At 45.1% G+C, this 17,824-nt stretch overlaps 1 protein-coding gene across 3 annotated transcripts in view; it reads left to right on the top strand.

Moving 5' to 3' along the window:
- The window catches only part of casp3 (caspase 3), a 28,448-nt gene that overhangs the window by 1,793 nt on the left and 8,831 nt on the right, over positions 1-17,824 (top strand). For 2 of the 3 annotated variants that reach the window (XM_033018547.1, XM_033018545.1), the window contains exons 2-4: positions 8,409-8,481; positions 10,969-11,096; positions 16,412-16,540. In XM_033018547.1, coding sequence (XP_032874438.1) covers positions 8,414-8,481; positions 10,969-11,096; positions 16,412-16,540 — 325 coding nt within the window. In that variant the 5' untranslated portion in view covers positions 8,409-8,413. Of the gene's footprint in view, positions 1-8,405; positions 8,482-10,968; positions 11,097-16,411; positions 16,541-17,824 lie in introns of all 3 variants that reach the window. The other variant, XM_033018546.1, reaches the window with a different exon arrangement.

The following is a 17,824-nucleotide window of genomic DNA, read 5'->3' as shown; positions in this document are numbered from 1 at the left end:
AATTTGCGTGTAAGAAAGAACTGCGGATGCTGGTTGAAAATCGGAGGTAAACCCAAAATGCAGGATTAACTCAGCGGGTCAGGCAGCATCTATGGAGAAAAGGAATGGGCACCTGTAATGATGTGACCCGAACACACGTTAAGATACATCACACGTTTATTAAATCACTTACAGCATAGGAACTGCAGTACGTTACAGCTCCGAGCTGCTACATCTACAGGCTGGCGTAGGCGAGCTCTTGATATTATAAAGCACGTACTAGGCGGAGCTACTACTAACAAACACTATAATTGGCTAGTATGCAATAGCCAATCTACATCTCTTGTAGAAATAAAGAAACACTAAGCGATATGTGGAATGTTAAGAACATACAAGCAAATTTATACAAATTCGCCATATCTAACGGGAGACCGCCTCACCTCCTTTCGCGGAAGAAAAGAGGGGAGTGGGGAAACAACCGGCGACCCGACAGGCATGGTGGGAGACGAAATAGGCGAGCCAGGCTCCAAACGACGCGGGGAGACCGCGGTAGGACCGACGGTTGGTGGTGGGGAAGCTGGACCGACTGGGAGTGAGCACGAATCAACATCAACCCCAGAGATCTTAACACTGCCATCAAGCGCCCACATTACCCAATGCAATAGCCAATCTACAGCGCCGTTAAAGCAACAATTACTATTTTAACAGCCGCCATCATAATTTAAACATTTGTAAGTTGATTCATTTTACAAAATGTCATTTCAGTATTGAATTGCCACAAATGTTATGGAGGAATTGTTGTGACAAAGAATGTGGGTGGTGATTAGATTGGGGAATAACTCATGGATATGACATAACATTTATATTTTTTTAATCTATCAAAGTTGGACCCTTGAAGACTGAAACAGGTGAATTTATTATGGGGATCAAGGAAAAGGCAGATGAGTTGAACAGGTACTTTGGATCCGTCTTCACTAAGGAAGACACAAACAATCTCCCTGATGTACTAATGGCTAGAGGATCTAGGGTGATGGAGGAACTGAAGGAAATTCACATTAGGCAGGAAATGGTGTTGGGTGGACTGATGGGACTGAAGGCTGATAAATCCCCAGGGCCAGATGGTACTTAAGGAAGTGGTTCTAGAAATCGTGAATGCATTGGTGATCATTTTCCAATGTTCTACAGATTTGGGATCTGTTCCCTTGGATTGGAGGGTAGCTAATGTTATCCCACTTTTTAAGAAAGGCGGGAGAGAGAAAACTGAATTATAGACCAGTTAACATAACATCGGTGGTGGAGAAGATGTGGGGAAGTCATTCATAAAAGATGAAATAGCGGCACTTTTAGATAGCAGTCACAGGATCGGTCCGAAGGGGAAATTATTCTTGAATAATCTTCTGGAATTTTTTGAGGATGTAACTAGGAAAATGAACAAGGGAGAGCCAGTGGATGTAGTGTGCCTTGACATTCAGAAAGCATTTGATAAGGTCCCACATAGGAGATTAGAGGGCAAAATTAGAACACATGGTATTGGGTGTAGGGTACTGAAATGGATAGAAAATTGTTTGGCAGACAGGAAACAAAGAGTAGGGGTTAAGGGGTCACTTTCAGAATGGCAGGCAATGACTAGTGGGGTACTGCAAGGCTCGGTGCTGGGACCGCAGCTATTATTCAATACACAATGATTTAGATGAAGGGGTTAAAAGTAACATTAGCAAATTTGCAGATTACACAAAGCTGGGTGGCAGTGTGAACTGAGGAGGATGCTATGAGGATGCAGGGTGACTTGGACAGGTTGGGTGAGTGGGAAGATGCATGGCAGATGCAGTTTAATGTGGATAAATGTGAGGTTATCCACTTTGTTGGCAAAAACAGGAAGGCAGAGTATTATCTGAATGGTGTCAAGGTGGGGAAAAAGGGAAGTGCAATGAGATCTGAGGGTCCTTGTTCATCAGTCACTGAAAGTAAGCATGCAGGTACACCAGGCAGTGAAGAAAGTGAATGGCATGTTGGCCTTCATAACAAGAGGAGTATAGGAGCAAAGAGGTCCTTTTGCAGTTGTACAGGGCCCTAGTGTGACCACACCTGGAGTATTGTGTGCGATTTTAGTCTCCAAATTTGAGGAGGCCATTCTTGCTATTGAGGGAGTGCAGCGTAGGTTCACGAGGTTAATTCCCGGGATGGCAGGACTGTCGTATGTTGATAGAATGGAGCGGCTGGGCTTGTATACTCTGGAATTTAGGATGAGAGGGTATCTTATTGAAACATAAGATTATAAAGGGTTTGTACACGCTAGAGGCAGGAAACATGTTCCCTGTGTTGGGAGGGTCCAGATCCAGGGGCCACAGATTAAGAATAAGGGGCATTTAGAGCGGAGATGAGGAAACACTTTTTCCACAGAGGGATGTGAATCTGTGGAATTCTCTGGTTGCTTTCAAGAGAGTTAGATAGAATTCTTTAAGATAGCGGAGGCAGGGGATATGGGGAGAATGCAGTAACGGGATACTGATTGTGGATGATCACAATGAATGGCGGTACTAGCTCGAATGGCCTACACCTGCACGAGAAGGTAGACGCTCCCGCCCCCACGAGTCTCGGGCAGATGGGGTTCGTCAGCCTGGGCAGGCAGTCCATCTAGGAGAGCGAAAACTCTGATTTAAAACCTCCACTGCCTTGTGGCCATATCCAGTCATGGAAAAGGCTCCAGGAGTAAACTTCAAGAAAATCCGGAGTCGGAGCCCCTAAGGCAGTTTGTCGTTGTCTACAACCTCGCTCTGGCAGCTCCTGCGACGGCACTGGTGCTGAACTGTAACAGCCCTGCTATTCCTTTGGATCGATCAGCGACGTGGAGAGGGGGGACGTGCTGCATGGGCAACAGCCTGTCCTCCATATGACATCACCCAGGCTTGCATCTGACCTAGACATGAACTAGTATCAATTAACCAGCATATAACAATAGTACTTGTCCTCAATAGCATAATAAATCTTGGAGGGCTAATGAGATCTTGCTTCAACGGCTCATTTCTAAGTACCATTCTTTTACTGTTGCCTTAAATATCAGATTATTGACATGTTGGGGAGCGGCCTTGTTAAGGAGAAGTACCTTGTAAAGTGTGAGTCTTTGGTGAGCAGGCTGAGGCAAGGAGTCTACACGTGATTGAAATTTGTGGGGGGTTTTTTTGTCCGCTGAAGAATTGGCGGGCAAGTTGGTACAGTGTGTTTCCTGCAGGATGTGGGAATTCAGGGACACCGCTGGTGCTTCTGACAACTACACCTGCAGAAATTGTGTGCTGGTGCAGCTTCTGAATGAACGTGTTGGGGAACTGGAGCAGCAGCTGGATTACCTCAGGGCCACCTGGGAAAGCAAGAGTTTTCTAGATAGGACCTACAGTGATATTGTCACTCCAAGGAAACTGGAAGTGAAGGTGGGTGACTATGAGAAAGATGAGTAAAGGTGGAGTGCATGATGATGAGACTCGACCGGTGAGACCGACGTCGGGCAGAGCCATGGTGGTGGGTGATTCCATTCTCCGACGTTAAACGACGAGGAATTGACAAATTGGGTGTATAAGGATGGAGTTAAAGGGGAAGAGAGTTCAGGAAAAGTTACGAAGGACACCCAAATTAATGGGATGGAAAGTTCAAGAAGGGATAAGAGAGTAAGGCCAGATGAAATAGGAACCGGTGTGAGAGGAGAGGTGAATACCGAATAAAAAGTGTTATATATGGATGCGCGAAGTATAAGAAATAAAGTGGATGAGCTTGAGGCTCAGTTAAAAATGAGTACGTATGATGTTATGGGAATTACAGAGCTGGGAACTGAATATTCAGGGGTATACGTCCTATCGAAAAGACAGACAGGTGGGCAGAAGGAGTGGGGTGGTGTGGCTGTTGGTAAGGAATGAAATTCAGTCCCTTGCGAGGGGTGACATAGATTCAGAAAATGTAGAGTCATTGTGGATAAAACTGAGAAATTGTAAGGGTAAAAAGACCCTAATGGGAGTTCTATAGGCTCCCAAACAGTAGCCTGGAAATAGGATGCAAGTTGCATCAGGAGTTAAAATTAGCATGTAACAAAAGTAATGCTACAGTGGTTATGGGAGACTTTAACATGCAGGTAGACTGGGAAAATCAAGTTGGTACTGGACCCCAAGAAAGGGAGTTTGTAGAGTGCCTCCGAGATGGATTCTTAGAGCAGCTTGTACTGAAGCCGACCAGGGAGAAGGCAATTCTGGATTTAGTGCTGTATAATGAACCCGATTTGATAAGGGAACTCAAGGTAAAGGAACCATTAGGAGGTAATGATCATAATATGATGTTTTCATCTGCAACTTTAGAGGGAGAAGGTAAAATCAGATGTGCCAATATTGCAGTTGAACAAAGGAGACTTTGTTGGCATGAGGGAGGAGCTGGCCAAAGTTGACTGGAAAGGGACCCTCCTAGCAGGGATGACGGTGGAACAGCAATGGCAGGTGTTTCTGGAAATAATCCAGAAGATGCAGGGTAATTTCATTCCAAAGAGGAAGAAATATTCTACTGTCCCGTTGGCCTGGGGTTGGACAGGTTGGGTGATTGGGCAGATGCAGTATAATGTAGATAAATGTTAGGTTATCCACTTTGGAGGCAAGAACGGGAAGGCAGATTATTATCTGAATGGTGTCAGGTTAGGAACGGGGGAAATACAACGACCCCCTAGTACATCAGTCACTGAAAGTAAGCAGTCAAGAAGGAACTGCAGATGCTGGAAGATCGAAGGTACACAAAAATGCTGGAGAAACTCAACGAGTGCAGCAACATCTATGGAGCGAAGGAAATAGGCGACGTTTCGGGCCGAAACCCTTCTTCAGACTGATGGGGGGTGGGGGGGAGAAGGAAGGAAAAAGGGAGGAGGAGGAGCCCGAGGACGGGGGGATGGGAGGAGACAGCTCGAGGGTTAAGGAAGGGGAGGAGACAGTAAGGGCTAGCAAAATTGGGTGAATGTACGCATACAGGTACAGCAGGCAGTAAAGAAAGCGAATGGCATGTTGGCCTTCATAACAAGAGGAGTTGAGTATAGGAGCAAAGAGGTCCTTCTGCAGTTGTACAGGGCCCTGGTGAGACCACACGTGGAATATTGGGTGCAGTTTTGGTTTCCTAATTTGAGGAAGGACATTCTTGCTATTGAGGGAGTGCAGCGTAGGTTCACGAGGTTAATTCTCAGGGTGACGGGACTGTTATATGATGAAAGAATGGAATGGCTGGGCTTGTATACACTGAAATTTAGAAGGATGAGAGGAGGTGTTATAGAAACATACAGAATTATTTAGAGATTGGACACATATAGGAAACATATTCCCGATGTTGGGGGAGTCCAGAACCAGGGGCCACAGTTTAAGAATAAGGGGTAGGCCATTTAGAACTGAGATGAGGAAAAAAAAATTCGCCCAGAGAGTTGTGAATTTGTGGAATTCTCTGCCTCAGAAGGCAGTAGAGGGCAATTCACTGGATGCATTGAAAAGAGAGTTAGATAGAGTTCTTGGGGTTAGCGGAATCAAGGGGTATGGGGAGAAGGCAGGAACGGGGTACTGATTGTGGATGATCAGCCATGATCACATTGAATAGCAGTGCTGGATCGAAGGGCTGAATGGCCTATTCCTGCACCTATTGTCTATGTATCTATGTATTGCATTTTTGTGGTGGTGATTATTACTAGCTGAGCCATGTTTGGTTTGACCAGTCCTGTTGTATTTGGTGTGCATTTTGTGACTACCATTGCCAGTTAAATGGGTATCCTACAGTCAGAGTCAAAAAATATGTAATGCTAGCCGAATAAAATAATCTCTTAAAATGTTGATGTGTAAGGATTGTGATTAGAAAAAAATGTATGCATATCTATAAGTGTCTAACCAAGTGGACTAACCAAGTATGTTGCAATCTGTGGGATGCTGCTTAAATTGGATTGTGTTCAGTCATTAATGTCAAAACTGATGAACACGTTGCCCATGTGGCCCCAAGTAAGATTACGTCGTCTTTTGCATGAGGTAAAGCTATTCCAATATGATTACTAGGTTTGACGCTTTAAGTTTTGGAATTGAGCTGACTTCATTTTACTTAACCCATTTTATCATTAAACTGCACAGAAGATTTATGACAATGTTGCTAGGACTAGAGTGCTTCAGCTGTTGGGATAGATTGGGCTGCATAAGACTTTTTTCCTTAGAGTACTGGAGGGTGAGGGGTGATTATATAGGTGTATAAAATCATGATGGGAATAGATGGGGTAAATGCACAGTATTTTACCCAGACTAGGGGAATGAACAAGAGAGCATAGGTTTAAGATGAGAGGGGAAAGATTTAATCGGAACCTGAGGGGCAACACTTTCGCGCAGGGTGTTGGGCATATGGGCAGATTGGGTGTTGAGGCAGGTACTATAAAAACATTTAAAATGCATTTGGATGGGTACATGGATACAAATCCCTTGGAGCAATATGGGCCGAACGTGTGCAAATGGGCTAACATAGATGGGGCACCTTGGTCGGCATGGGCAAGTTGGGCTGAAGGGCCTGACCCCATATATGAATCTATGACTTTCCATTAGAAAAAGGTATGCATATCTGAAAGCACTGCGATGTTTAAGCAAGTGTGTTGCAATCTGCAATGCTACTATATTGATTGGTATTCAGTCATTAATGTCAAAACTGATGAAGTCATTCCCCATGTGGCCCTGAGTAAACTAAGAGTGAAGTAAAGCCTATTTAAATCTGATCGCAAGGTTTGAATCTTTAATTTTTTGCAAATAAGCTGAGTTCAATTTACTAAAACCATTTTATCACAGAATTTAGTTACATTGCATGTATGCATCGTTGTGTCTTCAGGAGCCACTTGGAGGACAAGATAGTGGAAGGCATCAAAAAGTCAATTTGTGTGCAGGGTTTTGTCATTAAGACATGACTACCAGTACAGGAATAAAGATGGAGGAGAATATGCCAGAGTCAGAGTTTGGAAGGGTTGTAAATTTGCTTGCTGAAAGAGAGCTTGGCATTAAAATGCAAAATGTTTCTGTCGGTTTAGTTTATTGTCACGTGTACCGAGGTACAGTGAAAAGCTTTTGTTGCGTGCTAACCAGCCAGGCTAATCAGGCTGAAAAATTATGGATGTATTGAAAGTGACAGTCATCGCAGTCATCATTAGCCACGGGTGAGATGCTGGAATGCCGGAGGGTGACTAATGTGCCATTAATTTAGAAAGGCTGCAACGGGAAAAAAAAGGCAACTATAGAACTAAATCTGACACCTGTGGTAGGTAACTAAAGGGCCTGTTCCACTTGGGCGTCATTTGCGCGTCACACAGATGGCGCGCAAAGATTTTGTACATCCCAAAATCCTGGGGTGCCGCACGCAGCCGCGCGTCACTGCCTACGTCACCACGCACCATGCGCGCGTAATGCGCATCACGTGCGCGGCACGACGCGTAATGATGCCGCACCAAATGGGACAGGCCCTTTACTGGTGGGATCCATATGGGCAAGTTTAATTAAAACACAAATATAACGTTTTAATTGTATTCCTAAGAAGCATTTCCTATTCTCGCCATTTAAAATGTGTTGAGATACAATTTTGATTCCAAATTACTTTGGAATTTCATCAGAGGGAATTAGTCATTTAATTGAATACCACTCAGCCAGAGATGCATTACGTAGAAACCAGGAAATGCAGATGATGGTTTATAAAGAAGGACAAATTGCTGGGGTAACTCAGCGAGCCAGGAGGCATTTTGGGAGAACATGGGAAGGTGATGTTTTGGATCAGGACCCTTGGTGAACTGATAGGTTATGGTGTGCTTGCATGTGTTGCTTCCTGTCCCTTGAGTATCAGGGTCAGGAAGTCTTGATGCAGCTTTTTATAGGATTTGATTGGGCCGCATTTGGAGTATTGCTTACAGTTCTGGGTGCTCCATTACTGGAAGGAAGTGAAGGATTTGGAATGGGTGCATAGAAGGTTTACCAGAATGATGCCTGGATTAAGGGGTATTAGCTACAGGGAGAGGTTGGACAGGCTTGAGGTTGAGGGGAGACCAAATAAAAGTGCATACAATTATGAGAGGCATAGATAGGGTCGACAGCCGGAGCCTTTTCCCAAGGATGAAAGTATCAAATACTCGAGGGCATAGGTTTAAGGTGAGGAGGGGGGGGGGGGCAAAGTTTAAAGGAGATATGCCGAGTAAATTTTTTCACACAGTGGTGAGTGCTTGGAATACGATATAATAGAGATATTTGGATAGGCACGTGGATATGCAGGCAATGGAGGCATATGGATTATGTGCAGCAAGTCAAGAGTTTGTGGTGGCATCATGTTCAGCACTGACATTGTGCTCCAAGAGGCCTGTTCCTGTGTTGTACTGTTCTATGCTCACTAATGAACATGAATAACAGCATATTTTTTGTTAGCAGAAGCCATGGCTGACGAGGGAACAATGTCTGGAGGTGACAATGTTGATGCAAAGCCCAGCACAATCAAGGAAGGGTGAGCTAAATTCATTTTGAAAATGTGCCGTTCAGTTTTTCACTTTAGACTTTAAAGATTCAGGCCCTTCGGCCCACCAAGTCCACGCTGACCAGCGATCACCGCGTACACTAACCTACTCACACGAGGGACAATTTTACAATTTACCGAAGCCAATTAACCTACAAACATGTACGTCTTTGGAGTGTGAGAGGAAACCGGAGCACCCAGTGCAAACCAACGCGATCACAAGGAGAATATCTCCGTACAGATAGCACCCGCAGTCAGGATCAAACCCAGGTCTCTGGCGCTGTAAGGCCACTGTGCCATCTCAAACTTCTTTCACAATCACAGCTTTAGGTTTGCTTTTTATTTCCACCATTAAAGTTAATTCTATGTAATACTCCTTATATGACTGGATAGCACACAATAAAAGCTTTTCACTGTATCTGAGTACACATGCAATAAGCTCAACTGATAACTTGAATAATATGTTTGCCAACATGTGATGTAAAATTGATTAAAATACATGTCTACATGGGAATTACGGGGCTATATTCAAAATTCATACTGACTGGCTCCAAAATTCATCTTCCCTCGGTAGACAGCAGACATATTAACTTTATTTAGCGCACCAGTTACTTGCCATGAACAATGTGTAAACAAATACAATGTAAGAGACTGAATTTACCAGATGTATTATTGATCTGTATTATACTTGCTTTAGCTTGTTGCTTGCCCCCAATCATTGTTCAATTCCTGCAGCTGTGTTGTTTTTGTGGCCACATAAGAGCATTTTTCCTCAATGCTTTGCTATTAGAAAAACCTATGCTTATCTGAAAGCGCTATGTGGATCAAGCAAGTACGTTGCAATCTGCAATGCTGCTATATTGATTGTTGTTCAGTCATTAATGTAAAAACTGATTAAGTAATTCCCCATGCGACCTTAGTTGTTACGTGAGCAGTGACATGTCCTGGGGCAACTCCTAGCAGACTCCCTCCGGGATCATTCTCATGGCTAGCAGCTCACGTTTGTCATAGGCCTTTGAAAGCAGCTCCAAAGTGTGTGAATAATATATTGTTAATAAAATGTTCTTTAAAACTCAAGTTGTATAAAGTAAAACAAATGTAACTTTAAAAAGTTCTTGGTGACATCTTTCAGCTAAATGGAGCCTTGCTATGTATAAAGCCATGGTCCTTTAGCTTGGTGTATGTATGCTCTCCCACTGAGCTGAGTTCGTTGGCAGATTGAGGTCAGATGTACTGAAATCAATCTGCGGGTCATCTTGCATACAGAAATTGGAGGTGATCTGGCCAGTCATGGGAACGTTGCAGGAGATCTGGGGAATAGCCAGCTAAAGGAATGTTTTTTGTTGAGATATTACAGAATTTCAGATTACGTTGTGGAAGAGGGCCATTCAATCTATCGTTTATACTAGCTTAATCCAAATGTAATTTAATTAGTTCATTGCTCTTTCAATGCTTTGCAAAGCTTTTCCTTTCCCTGAAAGTGGTGTCACAGTTAGATAGTGTGGCGAAGAAGGCACATTGGCCTTCATCAGTCAAGGAATTGAGTATGGAAGTTGGGACGTTACAGTTGTACAAGATGTTGATGAAGTTACACCGAGTATTGAATTCGGTTCTGTTCATCCTGCTGTAGAAAATATGGCCTGTTTCCATTCTGTATGACTCTAGGAAGCTACTAGATAAAAACTGATGTAATGCAAGACAGTATAATTTCAGTGCAGTTTGAACATTTTATGAAAAGAAAAGTTGTGTGATTTTGTATAGATCTCAGACCATCATGGGAAATTGTTGCTGTTAATGCCACAAATGCAATTATTGGAAGAGTAAAGAAGCAGGAGGTCAATCCAAATCCTGTTCTGCTATATAATGCTATTCATGCCCAGCAAAACCTATTGGACTTGAAATGTTACGTTAAGTAGCCGGATACAGACCTGTGAAAAACACTTATTCATCCGAATACAGGCCTTGCCAGTAAACCCACGACCTGTAAAAATGAATAGTTAGGGACCTTAAGCGAAACACAAAGTGCTGGAGGAACTCGGTGGACCAGGCAGTATTTGGGGAGATGCTGCCTCATCCGCCGAGTTCCTCCAGCACTTGTATTGTGCATAGGAAAATATATTCCTTTCCATGAAATCGGGGTTACTTTCATGCGACGAGTTAAGAGCCTAAAGGGAGCAGATAAGGAAGAAATAGATCTAGTAGTCTAGAATTATGAATTGGCACTTTGGTTAAGTATTATGTATCCACAGAGTTTTCTGGGCTAGAAGTAAAGGTGGGATCGACATTATTAAATGCTTTCTGTATAAATACATGTTTATCTTCTTTGTTTCAGTAAAATCTTCCCTTCACTGCATGTTTTATCAATTAAAGTCACAAGGGGAATTGACTACTTTTACATTTTCCTTGCTGTTTTGAAACGTGTTGTATCTTAGTTGACATACCTTGCCATTTGTCAAGTGTTCATGTGTTCTTGTTCAGAAGCCGAAAAAGATTTGCTGATGAAGTGGATGCAGATCCTGAAGTTCTAGATATTAAATATAATATGAACTTCCAACATGTTGGCACATGCATCATTTTTAACAATAAGAATTTTCACGAACGTACAGGTAATTGCACATTTCCTTACTTTGCTCAATAATCTCGGACTTGCTTTGATTGTTTTTGTACAGCCTTTATATGCTGAATTTAAATTGTGCTTGAATTAGTAAATCTACTAATTTATAATCAGTGGTAGACAAAAATGCTGGAGAAACTCAGCGGATGAGGCAGCATCTATGGAGCCCAGGAATAGGTGATGTTTCGGGTCGAAACCCTTCTTCAGACTGATGGGGGGGGGGGGGGGAAGGAAAGGAAGAGGTGGAGACAGTAGGCTGTGGGAGAGTTGGGAAGGGGAGGGGAAGGAAGGAGAAAGCAAGGACTACCTGAAATTGGAGAAGTCAATGTTCATACCGCTGGGGTGTGAACTACCCAAGTGAAATATGAGGTGCTGCTCCTCCAATTTGCGGTGGGATTCACTCTGGCCATGGAGGAGGCCCAGGACAGAAAGGTCGGATTCGGAATGGGAGGGGGAGTTGAAATGCTAAGCCACCGGGAGATCAGATTGGTTATTGCGAACTGAGCGGAGGTGTAGGGCGAAGCGATCGCCAAGCCTGCACTTGGTCTCACCGATGTAGAGCAGTTGAACCTGGACCAAGTGTAGCATTTCCTGCGGTTGCAAGGGAAAGTAGCAGGGGAGGGGTGGTTTGGGTGGGAAGGGGGCTGGTGGGGTGGAAGGTGAGGACAAGGGGGACTCTGTCCTTGTTATGAGTGGGGGGGGATGGGGAGTGAGAGCGGAGCTGCAGGATATAGAGGAGACCCTGATGAGAGCCTCATCTATAGTCGAAGAGGGGAACCCCTGTTCCAGAAAGAATGAGGACATCTCTGATGCCCTGGTTTGGAACACCTCATCCTGGGTGCAGATGCGGCGTAGACAGAGGAATTGGGATTGGGGGATAGATTCCTTACAGGAAGCAGGGTGGGAAGATAGCCTTGGGAGTCAGTAGGTTTGTAGTAGATGTCGGTCAGTAGTCTGTTACCTGCGATGGAGATGGTGAGGTCTAGAAACGGTACAGAGATGTCGGAAATGGTCCAGGTGAATTTGAATGCCGGATGGAAATTATGCAGTTTGCATATTGGGCCTATAGATCTGTGGATGATGCAGTCAACCTGGGCCTGCACTTCATCCTACAGCACCTAGACTGCCAGGGGACCTATGGGAGGATCCTGTTTGTTGATTTTAGCTCTGCATTCAACACCATTGTGCCAGAGCTACTACACTCTAAACTTTCCGAGTTGACTGTGCCTGAACCCCTCTGTCAGTGGATCACCAGCTTCCTGACAGACAGGAAGCAGCATGTGAGGCTGGGAAAGCACATCTCGGACCCGCAAACGCTCAGCATAGGAGCACCTCAAGGCTGCGCGCTCTCTCCTCTCTACTCTCTGCACCAACGACTGCACCTCCACAGACACCTCTCAAACTTCTCAAGTTTGTGGATGACACAACCCTGATTGGATTGATCCAGGATGGGGAGGAATCTGCCTACAGACAGGAAGTGTTACAGCTGGCGTCCTGGTGCCATTGCAACAACCTAGAGCTCAATGTTCTTAAGACAATGGAATTGATTGTAAAATTTAGGAGAGCTCCCCCATCCCTCACCATCAACAACACCGCAGTCACATCTGTGGAGTCTTAAGTTCCTGGGAACCATCATCTCCAAGGACCTTAAGTGGGGGGCTACCATCGACTCCACAGTCAAAACCAAGTGGGGGGCTACCATCGACTCCACAGACCGGAAGTGGCGGCGCTGGGAACGACTGCGGCTCGCCTGCAGTCCGTTTGTCTTTACTTTTTTGTGTTGTTCTTTTTCGTTTTGTGTAGTTACGTTTTTGGTTTATAAGTTGTTTTTATGTGGGGGGGGTTGAAACGGGGCTTGGTGTCTCTCCCTTCGGGGGCATACGACTTTTTGTCGTATCCCCCTTCTCTGCATCCGTCTGCGCTGAGGCCTAATGGCGGAGCTGGCGACCTCGAGGCTCTGGAGGCAGACTGTCAGGACTCGCCCTGGGCTCGCTCCCGTGAGGGCGGCCCAGCTCGGGGCTGGAACTGTGCTCCCGTGAGGACGGCCTGGCGAGGGGCTGAGACTCTCCCGTGAGGGGCTGTGACGTTCCCGTCGGAGTGGCCCAGCCCGAGGGAGGAACGGCACTCCCGTCGGAGTGGCCCAGCCCGAGGGAGGAACGGCACTCCCGTCGGAGTGGCCCAGCCCGAGGGAGGAACGGCACTCCGGTCGGAGTGGCCCAGCCCGATGGGAGGATCGGTACTCACGTGAGGACGATCCGGCTCGGGGCTGGAACGGTGCTCGGTGGCTGGGACGGCGTTCTGGTGACCTGAGTCCAGGGTTCAGCCGCAGGCCAGCGGCTGCGTATGCTGGACTGGAGGGCGGCAGCTTCGACCACCACGGGCCGTGGTGTTTGAACTGGCCCGTTCGCGGGGTTCGGTGAGCCGCGGGATTGTTTGTGCCATCGCCCGGTGGGGTATCGCCTCAGCGCAGAGGGAGAAGAGGAGGGAAGAGACAGTAACCCTAAGATTTTTGCCTCCACCACAGTGAGGAGGTGCTTGGAGGATACACTGTGGTGGATGTTAATTTGTGTTTATTGTTGTTTTTTATTGTATGATTGTATGTATGACTGCAGGCACGAAATTTCGTTCAGACCGTAAGGTCTGAATGACAATAAAGGTATTCAATTCAATCAATTCAATTCAAAAAGGCACAACAGAGGATGTGCTTCCTACGGCAGCTGAGGAAGCACAATCTGCCACAGGCAATGATGGCCCAATTCTACACGGTCTGTTCTCACCTTCTCCATCATGGTCTGGTTTGGCTCAGCCACCAAGCGCGACACCTGGAGGCTGCAGCGAATCAGCTGAGAAGGTTATTGGCTGCAACCTTCCCTCCATTGATGAATTGTACACTGCACTGACATGGAAGCGAGCGGGCAAGATCATCTCTAACCCCTCTCACCCTGGCCACAAACTCTTTGAATCACTTCCCTCTGGAAGGCGACTCCGGACTGTCAAAGCTGCCACAGTCAGACATAAAAACAGTTTTTATCCACGAGTAGTTGCTCTACTCAACAGCCAAAAATCTGTAGCCTCCCTTTGATATGGTATTTTGTTGGTTCACATGCTTGATCAATGGTGTTTTATCATTAATGTTTAGTGTTTTCTGAGTCATTTGTAACTGTCACTGTATGTCATGTTGTTACTTGTGGGCAGAGCACCAAGGCAAATTCCTTGTATGTGAATACTTGGCCAATAAACTTACTTACTTAAGTTAGTGATGAAATGGATGAAGTCAGTGAGTTTTGCATGGGTACAGGAGGTAATAATAATAATAATGGATGGGATTTATATAGCGCCCTTCTAATACTCAAGGCGCTTTACATCGCATTATTCATTCACTCCTCAGTCACACTCGGTGGTGGTAAGCTACTTCTGTAGCCACAGCTGCCCTGGGGCAGACTGACGGAAGCGTGGCTGCCAATCTGCGCCTACGGCCCCTCCGACCACCACCAATCACTCACACACATTCACACACAGGCAAAGGTGGGTGAAGTGTCTTGCCCAAGGACACAACGACAGTATGCACTCCAAGCGGGATTCGAACCGGCTACCTTCCGGTTGCCAGCCGAACACTTAGCCCATTGTGCCATCTGTCGTCCAGCACCAAGGCAGTCGTCAATGTAGCAGAGGTAGAGTTCGGGGATAGGGCCATGGTACACCTCGAACAAGGATTGTTCGATGTGCCCTACAAAGATGCAGGCATAGCTACGCCTTGGATTTGGAGGAAATGGGAGGAGTCCAAGGAAAAGTTGTTGAGGGTATGGACCAGCTCTGCTAGGCGGAGGAGAGTATTAGTAGACGGGGATTTTATGTGTATTAAGGAGCGAAGAAAAATAAGTAAGATAGGGGCTCCTCATAAACCGAATTGATCATCTATATGTGGTGCCACAGGAGATGAGCAAGGTACTCAGTGAATAGTTCTCCTCTGTTCACCGCGGATGAAGATAGGAACATGGGAAAATTGATGTAGATGGCTTGAAGTCGGTTCTTATTACGGTTGAGGTGGGGTTCGATGTCCTAAGAAGTATGAAGGTAGATAACTCTGTACGTGATCATATATATCGAAGGATACTGGGAGGCTGGGAACTAAGTTAAGGTGCTGAACGACTAGAGAGTGGAAAAGTGCCTCTATTTCAATGGTCATTTATTGTCACGTGCACCGAGGTACAGTGAAATTCATTTTTGTATACAGTTCAGTCCAAGTAATACTTAAGCACTTCTTAGATACAATACAAGGGTATAGAAATAATACACTGAGACAGTTTGTGTTTCGTTTATTGTCACATGTACCGAGGTACAGTGGAAAGCTTTTGTTATGTGCTTGCCAGTCAGGGGAAAGACAATACATGATTACAATCAAACCATCCACAGTGGGTAGATACATTATAAAGGGAATAACGTTAGTAGAATAACAGAGTCCAAGGGTCTCCAGTGAGCTAGATAGCAGTTCAGGACTGCTCTCCTGTTGTTGGTATGCAAGAGTCGCCATTTTCAAGTCTTTATCGTTGTAAGCAGAGTTTCTCATTGTGTCTTTGACACAATGCAATTAATTAAGACAGCAAAAGTCTTCTTCGTGTTTTTATCTTACTTGATCCCTTGTAAATACAATCTGGACACTTGTCATCAACACCAATACCTTACAGCAATCTATTTTGTTTGAAAAGGAACTCTGGTGTCTGATGAATTCACTGTCCACTGTAAAACCAAATAGGTTCTTAAATAGACAATAGACAATTCATGCAGGAGTAGGCCATTCGGCCCTTCGGGCCAGCACCGCCATTCAATGTGATCATGGCTGATCATCCTCAATCAGTACCCCATTCCTGCCTTCTCCCCATATCCCCTGACTATCTTTAAGAGCCCCATCTAGCTCTTTCTTGAAAGTATCCAGAGAACCAGCCTCCACCTCCCTCTGAGGCAGAGAATTCCACAGACTCACAACTCTGTGTGAAAAGTTCCTCATCTCCGTTCTAAATGGCTTACCCCTTATTCTTATTCTGGACTCCCCCAACATCGGGAACATGTTTCCTGCCTCTAGCGTGTCCAAACCTGTAATAATCTTGTATGTTTCAATAAGATCCCCTATCATTCTTCTAAATTCCAGAGTGCACAAGCCCAGCTGCTCCATTCTCTCAGCATATGACAGTCCCGCCATCCCGGGAATTAACCTTGTAAACCTACGCAGCACTCCCTCAATAGCAAGAATGTCCTTCCTCAAATAAAAATAATTGCAAATTTACTTTTCTAATTTTTGCTTTTTTTAAGGCATGGGTAAGCGCAATGGTACAGATCAAGATGCTGGTAATTTGAAGAAGACTTTTCAAAGCTTTGGTTTTCAAATTAAAATGTATACTGATCAGACATGCGATGAGATGCTTGAAAAGCTGAACAGTGGTAAGTGTTGGTCAGACCTAGCGTGAAATTAAGTTTTATACTATACTCATTTCACAGTTTAGATATCTAGGGCTAAATTATAACTGATCACTGTTTCACTTGTGATGAGAGCCTTGAGCTACTGAGACAATTTGCCTGGAAGATCTCTAAGGTGTAAATGATTGGGGAAAGATGTTTACAGGCCCATTAGTGATCAATGATGAATCAGAAAAGTAGTAGACCATCAACCCAAACAATCTTACCTGGTCATTCTGTTATAACTTGGTGTTCATAGTTGGTAAAGTACATAGACACAAAATGCTGGCGTAACTGAGAGAGTCAAGTAGCATCTCTGGAGAGAAAGGATGGGTGGCCCTTCTTCAGACTGACCCGAAACGTCACCCATCTCTACATGTTTGGTGTAAACCCAAGTTTATACTTCTTTGTTTAGTGAACAAAGTTCTTTGGCAGTTCTGTTTCCCCATAAATCTTAGACTTGACACGCTATTGACCTTGGACTTGAACCACTATTAAGCTTGGTTACAGGCTGGTACGAAAGCAGTTTCACCTGAATGCAGGCCCACCCAGCAATATTATAAAATTAATAAACAAATAAGTAAATTTTATTTATATAGCACGTTTAAATCAACTCGCGTTGACACCAAAGTGCTTTACATAAAAGAAATAATAAAGTTTCCGTACATCCATAGAAAAATTAAAAATAAGAAAAATGACACAACACATTATAGAATTCAACATGAACGTCCCCCCACAACAGAATCAAAATTTTCCACTGTGTGGAAAGGCAGCAAAAAGTTAAGTCCTCTTCCTCTGTGAAACACCCGAGGTCGGGGCCTAATTGTGGCCTCCGCAGCCAGTCCGATGTTTTCAGGCCCTCTTTGCTGGAAAGTTGGACGTCCGCCACCACAGCTCCTCGGATGTTGGAAGTCGGCGATCGCAGCACGCCGGAGCTTACCGCACGGCGACCCGGTAAGGCATCGCCCGCCCCGTGATGGTGGCCCAGCGCTGCACGGTCACCGCCGAAGCTGTAGTCCCGACAGGAAACGCCACTCCAGTTTCGATGGTAGGCCGCGAGGAAGGGGTGAAGAAGCAGTTCAGAGGGAAGCCGCCTCTCCGACCAGTTAGGGACTAGGAAATAAAGTTTCCCCCTTCCCCTCCCCCACCCACCACATAAGATACCTCCAACTAACATTTGTTTTTTAACGGGACTAAAAATAAAAAAGGGTGAAGGGGCGGACTGCAGGCAAGGAAAGTAAAATATCGCCGTGCATATTGTCGTCTTGT

This window comes from Amblyraja radiata, chromosome 3 (assembly GCF_010909765.2).
Source record: "Amblyraja radiata isolate CabotCenter1 chromosome 3, sAmbRad1.1.pri, whole genome shotgun sequence".
NCBI lineage: Eukaryota > Metazoa > Chordata > Chondrichthyes > Rajiformes > Rajidae > Amblyraja > Amblyraja radiata.
The sequence above is the reverse complement of the archived record's forward strand: the minus strand, read 5'-3'. Positions and strand labels throughout refer to the sequence as shown.